The sequence below is a fragment of the Hetaerina americana genome, unplaced genomic scaffold, assembly GCF_022747635.1.
Source record: "Hetaerina americana unplaced genomic scaffold, ioHetAmer1.1.p SCAF_133, whole genome shotgun sequence".
Taxonomy (NCBI): domain Eukaryota; kingdom Metazoa; phylum Arthropoda; class Insecta; order Odonata; family Calopterygidae; genus Hetaerina; species Hetaerina americana.
Window position 1 is genome coordinate 28926 of NW_027286437.1, and position 14286 is coordinate 43211.

Here is a 14286-nt window from a genome sequence, read left to right on the forward strand (position 1 = left end):
TCCTCAGCATTCCAACATTTATCAAAATGCTCTTTGTCCTTCTTCCTTGCCTTCTTTGGATTTCCTCCGATAGCCTTCTCTCCTTCCCCTCCATGCCTTGGGTTTGGTCGTTTCCCTTTCCATCCATTATATTTTTTTCCATCCTTCTCCACACACACATTTCAAAAGCCTCCAATCTACACTTATCATCTTTCTTCAATGACAAAGTTTCCAAGCTGTACAGAACCACACTCATTAACAAGTTTTCACCATTTGTTTTTTAACCCCCTTACTTAATGTCCTTGTTCTCAATTCTCTCCTCCTTGTGGAAGCTTCTTTGACTATTACTCCTCTTCTTCATATCATTTCCCTACTGCTTTGACTGTCTTGGGCCAAAAGACTTTTAAGATAAGTAAACAGTTCCACCAACTCTAAATTTATGCTCTCCTATTTTAATGATTAACTTAGCCTTCCTCCTCCTCAAAAATCTCATAACCATTATTTTGCTTAAATTGATTTGCATCCTACACACATCAAATCGATCTTCTAATGGGCTCAGCAATCATGACAAACCCCAAGGTTTGCTGCCTAACTAAAGCTGGGCCATTCCCAAATTAAACTGATCTTATAAATTCCCTACTAGCTATCATTCTTATCTCCAGTTCTGGCCATGCCTATTTAACCATTTAGTCCTCTTGTACATTGAAAAGCACTGGTGATAATGGACATTCAAGTCACAACACTGCCCATCCCAACTCTCCATACACCACTCACACCTGACCAGTGTAAGACATTTTTAGGTTGCGAATAAGTTGCTAAACCTTACTTCTAGTACATGCAATACATTCAATGGTTCTACCTAATACACTGTAAATGCCTTCTCAAAATCTACAAAACATATACTGGCTCTATTTATGTTCCTTTCTTTTTGTGACCTCATTACTGTTTCACATCACTACTACCTCTCCACTTCATGAACCCAAACTGATTACTCCCTTAAGAATTACTTTCTCTCATCTCCATCCTTTTTTTAATTACCCAAGTACCACTTCTGCTGCATGGGAAATCTAACCTGTTCTATGGGCCTCGCATATCGCTGCCTTTCCCATTTTTGAGTGGGAACTAACACTGATCAAATGAAATCTTATGGTCAGATTCCAATTCCATTAGTGCTATGAATTAGCACATAGTATGAACAGCATACATGGATTAAAATCATTTTCTGAATTTAAAAAGTTTGAATCTGACAAATTATTAATGAGAAAGCAAGGGAAAACATCAGCAGGCACCATAAATGTTTTTTGCTCAAACGTAAGTATCTACACAAATAAGTACAGTATAAGAAGTACATCTATTAAAACAGTTGAATATATTGTAACTGGACAACTTGTTGTGAAGACTGGTTTTATCTCACCATATGGTTCAATAGAAAAGCACATATTTCTAAAAATCTCATACTTAGCACTTCATAATTTCCTACCATCTACTTTCTGCAAAGCATCTACAGATTGCGTGTGGAATTGCAGAAACATTAACATATGTTATTCCTGTACAGGAATATTTAATTATTCGACATATGTGAGGCTAATATATCGCAATTAAAACAACTAATTGATAATCAATTAACATTTTTGCAGCAACATATTCGCAATTAGCTTTGTTTCCCAGGATATATTTGCTTATATTTGTACCATACAAGCCACTGCTACGGTGCGTGGCAGGGGGCGAATACACTATATACTAATTTTGACTCGATTATGACCCTACCGCGGTCGGACAATGTTCTTCTGATCCCTTATCGTTCGTGAAAAAAATGACATCTTAAACCTATCTAGTCAACACTTGTTTTCTTATCTTGTTTTATTGGCATGATCTCACCTACAGTAGTACGATGGTGGTAATAATACATTTTCAATTTTCATTTTCACTACATCACTGCTAAAGAGTTGTCCTTCCAATTTATGCAAAAGCATATTATTATGCTGGATCACAAAAAATCTCGTGGATCGAACACTAACACGTATTAAACAGAAATATTACACGTATTAAATAGACAATTGTGGGGTGATTTAATTAGAATAGGGCGTGATGCAACATATCCCGCCCAGGAAAGTCTAATCGCAAATGCTCCATACCTATCCGTTAATTGATAAATTGAAAAAAGTAAATTATTAATTAAGAATCAGTGACCGCATAGTTATTCAATTTCCGTAAAAATTCTCTCGAGTTCGTCTTTCACATGGTTAACACGTCAAGTAAACATTTCACGTAATTTATTAATAAATAGCTCGTTCTAATTGTGTGATTTCGTTAGTATGCCCCTGAATTTGGTGATGGTATGCAAAACTCGTTATAAACACTGAAACGCCGCGTTAGCGGCAGTTGTTCTGGTATGGCGGTTCTCAAGTTTGTGATGATTGTGTACAGTACGTCCGGGGAGTTTACTCCCTGGGTACGATGTACATTTTAGGTGACTCACGAAAGGCTATGTTTCTGTAAATTACGGAGGAAAGTTTGCTTTTTAGTAATTTTTTAAGGATAAGTCTTGTGCAATGGATCGTTGTGGCGTACTGAACTGTAAAAATACTGAAGCCAACACGAATGTAACATTTTATAACTTTCCGCAAAAACCGGAGTTGATTGCCAAATGGTTAAAAGTGACACGGAATTCAGAATTAGAAGGAAATAATGCAAGTCTGGATAATGTTAAAATTTGCTCTGATCATTTTGACTGCCTCCAATTTGCGGACATTGAGAAACGTAAATTAAAATTGGGTGCTGTACCTACGATTTTTAATCCACATTTGGACACAGCCGGTTAGTTTTTAGATAAGTATTTTAATTACTCTGGATTTCATTTAGCTGACAAGACACCTGCCCTATTATTTCACATCAGTTTTTTGCTGGTCGATACACTTTGTTGGTTGTTATGAAAAGGACGATTCTTGTCTTGACAAATTGCCTTGGGCGGTTGCGGAAGATTTAACAACTCATAGTATTTTACTGTTGGATGCCTTCGCAAATGTTGGATACTCTCTTGGAATATAGTTAACCCAGTCAGTGACAGCTGCCGAACATGAATGATGGTTGCGAATGACATCCTTAGAAAGGAGCTACTCCCGTAGGCTTCGACATGGGGGCTCGTTTGATTTTTAGGTCCAAATATAGTGGAAGTGGTTTTTTAGTGATGGATGTTGTATTTTTCCTAATTAAAGTGACTTCAGAATAGGTTTATAGTATAAATTCAGAATCTAGAATGGGTTTATTATTTTAATATGATGTTAGCCGCTAAGTGTAGGATGAATTTTCGAGATGAAAATCTTTCATTTCATGAACTTGTTGAATGTCATATGCCATATAATCGTTACCACAAATGTATGGAACTGTAATTTTCTCTTTGCATTTTGAAACACTTAATGGCTACATGTACTCTGACACATTGGCCGGCCCATGTAGTGGTAATTATATTATTTAAAGGTAAATTACGCTAATAATTAAGTTCACTCATTAATTTTTATGTATACCACAGCTGCTGGGTTAGTAATTTAAAAATCCTTCTAATCCAAATATATTCAATTTTAGTCCATGAGACTAGTAGGCATGATTTTTATGTATGCTCTAAGTGTTTAGCCATAGTGGAAGCTGATAACAAGTGAAGTTTGAAAATTCTAACTTTATGTAAGCTACTCGAGACATCCATAAAAATAACAGTAATTTATTTCTGTATTGTAGCCTATTGGAACCCAAGAGTGAAATAATAATTGTTTTATATAGTTAGTGTTGCCTAAATACCTGGACTTGAATTTTTGCTAATGGTTTTGCATTTTTTTAGGCAATTACGTGGAATCAAGCCTGGAAAGGGAACTGATTAACCCTCTTAGGTTGACCCTTCGGGAATTGAGAGGTTGGATAATGGAAATGTCTTTCATTTTTTCTACTGTTGATGCAATCCCAACTAATAGTACTTATTTATTATAGCTGGTGTATATTCCAACCTTTACAAGCAAATAGAATTCACATGTGACTTTCATGATGAATTGAGTAGCCAGAAACGTGAAATCAGGACATTACTATGGAATTTGAAAAACAGCAACTGTCAGATACAGCTTTCTCATAAAAATTCCAAGTTGATAAAGGAGCTTCAGTCTAAGCAGTTGGCAGTGTATAAATTTCTCCTCAAGTGCAGACATCAGTACAAAAGCATTAAAGGCATCAGCAGTATATGTTTATCCAAGAAATCACGTAAGTTGGACCAGGATATGTCACATTCTGCAGCATTGCTATTTGCTGAACAGTTCTCTGAAGATGGCCAAGAGGAGGCTGCTCATTTATGGACGATGGACGAAAAAATTAGAGCCCTTGCAATAAACAAGGAAACTCCAAAGTTGTACATAATTTTGGAGAAGATCTTGGTGCTGCCCCCTCGGAGTGAACTAAGAAACCTGTTGAATTCTATTGATATTACTACTGGTATGGAAAACATATTATTTGAGGGTCTGAGAAAAATGGCAGAGAAAATGAAAAAACCTAAAGACAAACTCTGTGTCCTCCTGATGGATGAGTTTCCTTTAAAGGAAGGAATCCGACATCAGCTAGGAGCTGATAAAATCATTGGGTTTGAGGATTCAGGAATACACGGGCAAAGCAAAATGCCTGCTAACTATGCATTAGTATTTATGGTGAGAGGCTTACTGAGGGATTGGTACCAGCCAGTGGCATATTACTTATGTCACAAGGAGATGCCGCTGGTCATTCTACGTCGCATTCTGGCAGAAGTAATTGAATCTATAAACAAATTAGGCCTTACAGTTTCTGCTATTGTTTGTGATCCAGGTGCCAAGAACACTGTCTTATTACAGTCGTACATTGCTGTTGAGACTTACGGGCCTTTCATCACGGCAAGTGGTGACAAAGTGGTGAAGTTTTATGATCCTCCTTCACTCTTAAAAAACTTCAGGGATTTCTTCATGAAACATTACATCCAATACAAAGGCAAAACAGCCAAATGGTACCACATAAAAATTTTGTTAGCAAGAGAGAGGGAGGAAGATTTTTTTCTGGCCAAAAAGTTGACACCAAACCATTTAGAACCAACGCAGGCTATGGCTGAGCGAATGGACTTGGTTAGGGAGACCCTCAGCAACACTGTGGCGACGGCAATGTACATTTATGCAACGACAGGTGGGTTGACATGATGAAAATTGAATCCTTGGAATGGTTGTGGATAAAGTTACTTTCCAGCACTAATCTTCTCAGAGTTATGCTGATTAAAACTTAGAAGTTATGATTTCATATATCATGTTCCCTGGTTTTGAACTTAAACACATCTTAGCTAAAGGATCTGGAATTCTGGGATAAAATTGAGAATATTATGGATCCAAAAATGTCAGGAATGTTTAAGAATAAAGAAAATAACGTATAATGTCATAAAAAAGACCCACTCATATTTAAATTATTTGAGGTTTGGTTGATAGCAACTTATGCAAGTAAAAGTAAAAAATAGATCTTACTGCTTTGTATTATTTATTCTCATTAATTTCCTTGTAAGCCTGCGATGTATTCTCGACGTACACTCAATGGTATCAAGCTTCACCATGTGGAAACTCATTTTCGATTTAAAGAAGAATACTAGGTATTTTCTGCAAAACGTTTCATTTTGGTACAACTAATTTCAATGCATTGGTGTCATCCTCAGGTACCTCAGTGCTGAAACTACTTACACCAAATAAAACGTTTTGTGGAAAATATCTAGTATTCTCATCATCAATATATGCATTTTAAAAAAATACGAAGTCCTGCATGAAAATAAATCAACTTTATTGATTCAATCATTAATCATTGACAGTAATAGTCACATCACGTAATGAAATGGCAAGTTTCAAGAAATTCAGTCTGAAATTTCCAAAGGAGGACGTGACCCTTAAATAATTTTACTCAAGAATCATTTTTTGAGTTCTGAATCAAACGCTATGGCATAGTTGTGTATAAAATTCAAATATTGTGATACTAACACTATTGTAATCCATTTATTTTTAAATGCATTGAATTAACCTTAAAGTGAATTGATGCTAAACGTGTGTAAGTATTTAAGGTGAATTCTTTTCATTTGTTTGCAGATGCTCCAGGAAAAATACCTATGCCCTGGGAAGTGATTGGAACAGTCAATGTCATCAATACTATTGACAAATTGTACGACAGTTTCTACCGTCCACTGAAGAGACCGAGGGAAAATGGGAAGATGCACTCTCTGGTCACTGAAAAAACAAGCCATCCGTCTATTTGGGCCGAAGCATTGGATTTCATGAGTGAATGGAAGTTTTATGATCCCAATTCCCACAAGGCAACAGTATGTGTATCTGTCATTAAATTTATCTGATTTAGCCATATTTTCCAGTCAATTATTCCCAATTAAACGAGGGCTGTCCAGAAAGTAACCACTGTTATGCTATGAAAAATACACAATAGATACAGAAAATTTATTATTATTTTCATCCCAAAACTACATATCTCTACTATTTTCATACATATTCGCCAAACAGATTTAAACGTTTGTTGAGGGCAGAAAAGATGTGCATGTTGGTTGGGGTGAAGGGAGGCAGAAAGGGTGGAGAATTGCAGAAGAGTTCACTGCAGTTTGTGGTACAGAAAAGAGGAAAATACTGCAATTTCATAAACTAAATTTACCTTTTACTTTCCATGACCATGGTTACACCACTGTGTGGCATCACCAGGCGTGATAATGAAACCATAGTCATGGAAAGTTATAAGTAAAAATTAATTGGAAAGTTATAAGTAAAAATTAATTATTGGAATCGCAGTGTTTTTATTTTGTCTGTGCAAAAGAAAAATTCCACCAAATAATGGCTCAAATAATCTCATATGCAGGGTTTGGAATCATGTTCCATTGTGTCAGGCGAGGTAAGAATTTGATAGTGGTTAGCTGATGTGTTCAGCCAAGACCTACCTTAAATGGTAGAATACCATTAAAAATTATCTATCACTTAGCTCCATGTTGTTATATGGAACAACTTTTTCTAAGAAGGTTCTGGGCAACTAGATTTTATATTCTTGTAAAAACTATTAGTAAGATCCCACATCATATAACATTGCTTGGGTAATGGTGTCGTTTATTAATGCTTTATTTTCTTGAATTACTGTATATTATTTTTGGTAAAAATGTTGTTAGGAAAAGTAATAGGGGTTTATGGTTTTTTCTTGGTTAATCTTCTGGTTGAAAGTCTCTGGGGTTTCACAGGCCAAGACAGGTTCTCAATGTCTTCCTCCAATGTTTCAATGGGTGAGTCACAGAGGCACTACACACTGCTGTGCATCTGAAGCATTACTAATAGACATGGAATATACTGAAAACCCAGATGGAATTACATTCATACACAGAAAATGAACAATTAGTTATATCAGTGCCAGCACTACATTCAGGTAATACTTAAGTTCTCACTTGATTTCAATATTTTACCAACAATGTTTTAGGGCTTAGGTTGTAATACTTCAAATAATTTTTTTCAGTTTGAAGAAATACATTCATATTTATGCATCAAGAGTGCGACAGCAGTACAATAAAGAAAGACAACGGAGCTATTTTGAACTTGGATTAAGATAACATATTATCACTGAATGTACTAAAAGTTGAATAATTTCTCTTATATTACAGTAATTCTCTTACATTTATTTTTTATTGTTATTCATGTAAGATTCTACCAGATATTATTCTTGGTGTAAAAGTTTTGAAAACCATATAAAATATCATATAATTGTACGTAACTAACTCATTACTGCAGATAATCTATACTAATTGATAACTAAATGCTGACTATAATTGGTTAAATGATTGTTCAGGGAAGATTTCCACATGTAATGCATGAAAAAGCAAGGTAGAATTCAAGCATCAAAAGAATGATCCCAAGGGTTGGATTGCTCATTGAAAATTAATGAAAAACACTTTAAGGGAAGTATTGTAATTAATATAATAAAGTAACCAGCTTTCTCATTGCCAGAGATCTGGTTAACAGTGATGGGTTTTCATGATAAAATATAAGAAAGGCAATTTGATTTTAGAGAAGATGATGCTGGGTATCATTCTGTGGCAAATTAGACTTAGATGGTAATCAATTGCCATACTTATTTTACTGTAATCTGTTGGATATAAATAGCTTGCACAAAGTTATAGGCTAAAATTTGCCTCAAATATGACTTGCTCTTACATTAATATTGTTATGGTTGAGCCAAGGGATGCATAATGCAAAATTGTCTCATTTCATTGGTAAATTTGAGAGAAATTTAATATGTCTAATGATGTTGACGCGTGTGTGCATCTCCGAGAGTTCAAAAGAAACGAGGCAATGCAGAGCCGGCCCATTTCTCATGTCAGAACTCCTAATCTCTCGGCTATTATATCCACCATATGCAATTCTACATCTCACTGGTTATAATTTATGTATCCTTTTTACATTCTTGCTGTTCAATTTAGACTTTTCCCCAATTCTTAACCTAATATTGCTGCAATTGACCTAATTAAATGCAAAATTTTAAGTTTTAGAAATTAATATGCAATGAAAATAATAGTTGGCCCCTAAATTTATTCATTCACAGGTGGTTCATTCTGTTGCTCAAGATGGCTGGATTAACAACATTGAGAGTTGCTTGACGCTGAGGGATAATTTGTTGCGGGAGAATATTAAGAAGTTTTCAATCAGAAGGCTAAATTTAGACCCAATGAGGAAGTTATTCAGTGCTTTGAGTCATGGCAGGAAAGGTACGACAAGCATTCAGTTCTTATCTGACTTTAAGACATATCTTCTGTATGAGTCTATGTTAAAGGAAGGTGAAAAAATTGAAGAAGAAAATACTGAAGATACTCTTCTGGTGGATATAAGGTCGGATTGTAAAATGGAAGGGAAAGGGGATGACTTGCATCAGCTCCAGAGTAAGTCCTCTGATATTCCTGAGTTGGACACTTTGTGGGCCTGGGAAGACCCACAACTTGCGTACTTTGAAGCTCAGTCAGTGTTGTGGGTTTGTGCATTCATTGCTAGGCTAGCTGTTGGAAAAGTAGCCTGTTCAAAGTGCCATGCATTCCTGGTCTCGGATAGCGATTCTCCAATGCATTTTGTTATCGAACAGAAAGCCACACACCTTATGTACCCTTCAGAGAGACTCTGCCAGCTTATGGGCAATCTGCTCAGATTCTGTGAAAATGCAATGCTAAATGCAGTGTATGAGAAGAGGGTGGTGGCAAAATTGACGAAGATGTCTGGTGAGCATCTCAATGTCCAATGGTTCAAATCTTGTGAGGTGCATGCCGACGCAATGACTAATTATATATTGAATCTAATGCTCAGGATAATTGTCCATCAGTATTGTAAAAAGTACAACAAGGGAATTAAGAATGCCAAATAATGTTTCCTATTACATGTATATTTTTTAATTGTAATATAAGAATTAAATGTTTTATCAAAATTCCTACAATCTAGTTATTTCATCCATGTTATATATAACAGAGCTTGGCTGCCTGGTACATGGTAGTGTAGTATATAGAGTGTTTAACTCCTGATCTGGGTTCAAATCCAAGTGATCTGACTTCTCTGGACACCTCCAGCTCTACCTAAAATCTGCTGTTTTTTTTTAGTAGATATAGTTTCACATAGCTGTATAAGGGTAGTAACAAAAAGGGTACCTCTTATTTAAAAGACTGCTTTAGAAAGCATTACAGGTTCAAGATGAAAAATTAGTTTTAAATCTCTATTTTGCAGTATTTCCAGGTCACTAATGTTTCTTAGCACAAAAACTCCAGACATTCATGTATTGCTGGTAGCTATTTATTTTAAGAATGTTGAACATGTTTTCATGCAGTCTTCAGGAGAAAGTTAAGTCATGCGAGTTGGAAAATATCATTTATAGCCCTTATATTCATTTTATTTACCCACTCATGCTTATCCCAGGAGAGGCAAATATCCACATGAAAGCTCAAGAAGTTTGAAGAAGTGCTGACCTTTAGAAAAACATGCCATTGATTGATACTATTGTTCACTTTGCCTGGGATTATATTTATGGAAAATCGTATAGACTGCTATATATTTATTCTCAAATTTATCTCATAATTTTAATTGAAAAGTCAACTATAATATTGATTGCAACAATTTCAAAGTAAAAATTAGTCACCTTGACCAGGATTCGAACCTGGATCCCTTGATGTCTGGCCAACGATCTTAGCCATTGCTAGGGCATACCTATGACACCCCTTCAATCAGCATTAGTCAAAAAGGGGGGGCAACGAGATCAAAGGCATGAGTAAAATCCAGGAACAAAGCAAGAACTAAACTATGGTTATCCTAGGAACATGTTATAGAATTGAAAGCATTCATGAGCGCTGACTCCATAGATCTGCCTTTTCGACAACCCCATGGCAATTTGTAAATAATATTGAATTTATCGAGAAACCCTACTATTCTAAAATGAAAAAGTAACTCCAAGAGTTCTGCAAATCGAGATAAAGGAGATAATGGTTTACAGTTATTTTTGAGTTTTTACTCCTTTATTTTTGTGTATTGGTAAACTCTTACTAATTTTCAATTAGTCAGGAAAACTTCCACATCTCAATGATTCATTTATAAAATATATTAGCTGTTCAATTAAATAATCCTTGCATTCCAACAACAATTTTCCAGTTAGAGATGCAATGGGTAAAATATTTATTGAAGAAGAGGATTTGAGGAAATGGAAAAAATATATAGAGGGATTATTACTATTGGTAATCTTCCAGGTTGCCTTCTATTATTACAGGCATCTACCTGAGCACAATTACCGTATAAATATATTGTCTTTCCTTACAAAACACAACTCAACATCCTACTCTACAAGCCCCTCTTCATCTCTGTGTATTTCCTTCCTCCCTTCATGACATCCAACATCGCTCTCCTATTTCTGCCCCTGTACTGAATTTCAAATTCACTCAGCAATGCTTGCAACCGCTTAGCTGACAGACTAACTAGAGATTGGTCATCAGGGAACCTGTTTTTATGAATTCCTTGCCAAATTGAGCTAAGAGTTTGCAGGCATTGCTAAGTGCATTGGAAAGCCAGTGACATAGGCATGGGATCAGAATACATGCAAATAAAACAAAGGTTATGCAGTTTTTGAGAAAGAGGAATGCTAAATTAATTATTAAAATGGGAGTTCATAAATAAGGGCAGGTGTAACAATTAACATATCTCAGAAGTGTTCTGGACCAAAATGGTCGAAGTATTAGAGACATAAGATGAAGAATAGGGAAGGTAAAGAAGATTTTTGTAGGGAGGAGGTAATTGATGGCAAGAACATTGAGTGAGGATGTTAAGAAAAAAATTTAAAAAACTTTGATATGGAGTGTGGTTTTATATGGCACAGAAACATGGTAATTGAAGTAGGATGACAGACGAGAAAGGGGCAGAAATAAGATGGGGATGTTGGATGGAATGAAGGGAAGAAGGAAGTATGTGGAATTAAAGAGGGGCCTACTTTAGTTTTGGATGCTGGGTGTGTTTTGTTTGGAGGCATCAGGGAATTATTGCAGTTGCAATCAAAACCTATTTTAACCAGTAGATAACTGATAATAATAAACTCAACCTCCCCATGCAACTAATTTCATCCAACTAGTGAAAGCATTTTTGCATAATGCAATTAATTATTTTTCTTGTGTTCCTATTTGTTTGAAAAATTTGGTCCAAAACACTTCAGGTATAGCTAAACTGTTCCTCCTTCTTTAGTTTACAAACCCCTATTTTAATATTCAACTTAGCTTTTCTCTTTCTCAAAAGTTGCAAAACCTATGTTTTGTTTGTTTGTATTTGCATCTCATACCCATCACATTGAGCTCAGCAATAACTCTAACCTTTTGGCTGAAAGGCTGACTCAAGCTTGATCATAACAGATTTTATAAATGCCTCACATGGCCACTCTTTTGTTTCTCCTCTTTGTAGCAATGACAATGAATGAATGTCTCCTTTCCCCAAAGGCAAAGGATCAGTCGGAGACATGTACAGGTTATGGATAAGAGGTTTATCCCTCTAATCTACAACTATTTCCTTTATTACATTCATTGATTTTACCCAATTTACTCCATCAAATGCCTATTAAAAATCTACAAAACAAGCACCTGCATTCTGATTCTATTTCATTTTCCTCTTTACTAGTGATGTTATGACTACTATGGTGTCAAGTGTGCTCCTGCCCTTTCTGAACCAAAACTGGTCAACCCCTATATAATAATTTGCTCTTCTCTTAATATTTTTATTGATGATCATGAGTAGCACTTCAGAATGGTAAAAAATCAAACTTATTCCTCTGTAGTTCTCATGAATGGCTGCCTATCCCCTTTTCTGGGATGGCAACTAACACCAGTCTAATAAGATCTTCCAGTCAAGTTCCTCCCTCATAAATGCTACGAATTTGTCCATAAAAACTCCTCCTTCCACATTTTCCTAAACCCATAAATAGTTTTGTGAGGATATTAACCATCCTTACAGCCTTATTTCATTTCAATTCCCATGCAGCCCTCTTTTGCAATCAGGTGTGCCTGGCACTAACCACATCCATGTATATGCTCTGTGTTTAAAATTGCTGGCCTGTTACCATTAGCAATGCCTATTAATATCCCTCTTGAATTATTCTTAGTCTATTCTAAGTGGGCAGAGGCGGAGAACACATGGATTACTTCCCCTGTTCACTTCAACTTTGGGGAAAAACAAAAATTCCCAACTTGTTCTCACTTGTACACTATCATTTCAATTTCATATGCTTAGTTTCACCCTTATTCATTTCTAACTCCACCGGTAATGTTATTTCTGATTACTCTCAAATGGCATCCAACTTAAATGACTTCTACTTGTCCCACCAGACTACTACAAATACTCCAATTCCTGTTAATTATCCTCTAATCCCAAGCCTGTCTAATTCATTGTACCTGCTTCCTTGTACTGAACTGGAACTGATGAACATCATTAAAAAATTCCCTAACAAAAGTAGTCCTGGTACAGATGGTATCCCAGGGATTGTGATAAAAAAATCAATTAATTCTATCAAGGAACAGATACTCTTCCTAATTAATAAATCCCTACAACTTGGTGTTTTTCCTGATGCCATTAAAATTGCCAAAGTTGTACCACTTTATAAAGGGAAAGGTAGTGAGCAGGATATGAATTCTTACCGTCCAATATCTTTATTAAACCAGATAGGGAAACTATTTGAAAAGGTCTTCCATAATCGACTTACATCATTTCTTGAATCTTTTAATCTCTTGTCTGGCTCACAGAATGGTTTTAGGAAATGCAGATCTACATCTACAGCTACCTATCACCTCGTAAACCTAATACTTTCAAATCTTGATAATAGAATTGAAACCTTGGGACTATTCTTCGATTTTTCCAAGGCTTTTGACGTAGTTAATCATCAGTTACTCTTGTCCAAATTAGGACACTATGGCATCAGAGGTATCCCTTATAACTGGATCAAATCTTACCTCAGCGCAAGGCACCAACAGGTTATTTTGTCAAAGAACGGTACTAATTTTACTTCTCCTAGTAAAGAAGTTACATTAGGTGTACCCCAAGGCTCAGTCTTGGGCCCTATCCTATTTTTACTTTACATTAATGACTTACCAAAAGTTCTGCAGTCAGTTCCAGGAGCCGAGCCAATTTTATATGCTGATGACACTAACGTAATTGTATCAGCACCATCGTTAAACAACTTGACCTTGACAGCAGCTAAAGTTTCCGAACTTCTTTGTGAATGGTGTTCACAAAATTCTCTGAAACTCAACCCTGACAAGTCTGGACTCATATACTTCTCTAATAAAAATAAAGCCCCTGCTTCATTGGCCATTGACCTAGGGGGAACGTGTGTACCTCAAATTTCTAGATCTAAGTTTTTGGGAGTTGTTATAAATAAAAATTTATCATGGGATGAACACATATGCAATCTTCGTAGCAGGTTAAATTCCATTTGCTTTCTTATTAGAAGTATTAGGAAATCTGTAAGCCTTGATATCTTACTTTCAATTTATTACGGAGAATTTTATTCTTTAATTATCTATAGTATTCTGTTCTGGGGTTCTTCCCCTCATTCTGATTCAATTTTTAAAGCTCAAAAATGTTTAATACGATTAATATGCAATGCTCCCTACAATGCACCTTGTCTTTCCTTCTTCAAAAGGTTAAATATTCTGACTGTTCCATGTATTTACATTTATGTCGTATGCATTTTCGCTAAAAGTAATATATCCAATTATATGACAAATGACAACGTTCATTGCCACCA

The 14286-nt window shown here is 35.7% G+C and overlaps 1 protein-coding gene across 1 annotated transcript; it reads left to right on the top strand.

The window, feature by feature from the left end:
* The first annotated feature begins 2388 nt into the window (after positions 1-2388).
* On the top strand, positions 2389-9394 carry LOC139686207 (uncharacterized). The gene is made up of 5 exons (XM_071583370.1): positions 2389-2796; positions 3812-3883; positions 3958-5160; positions 6096-6325; positions 8587-9394. The coding sequence occupies exons 1-5, from the start codon at positions 2532-2534 to the stop codon at positions 9391-9393; spliced, it is 2577 nt and encodes an 858-aa protein (XP_071439471.1). The 5' UTR covers positions 2389-2531; the 3' UTR covers position 9394.
* The last annotated feature ends 4892 nt before the right edge of the window (positions 9395-14286 follow it).

Coding starts and splice junctions, on each gene's coding strand:
- LOC139686207 (XM_071583370.1), top strand. CDS start 2,532: ATGGATCGTTGTGGCGTACTGAACTGTAAAAATACTGAAGCCAACACG. Junction 2,797..3,811: donor TCCACATTTGGACACAGCCG/GTTAGTTTTTAG, acceptor GCATTTTTTTAG/GCAATTACGTGGAATCAAGC. Junction 5,161..6,095: donor GTACATTTATGCAACGACAG/GTGGGTTGACAT, acceptor ATTTGTTTGCAG/ATGCTCCAGGAAAAATACCT.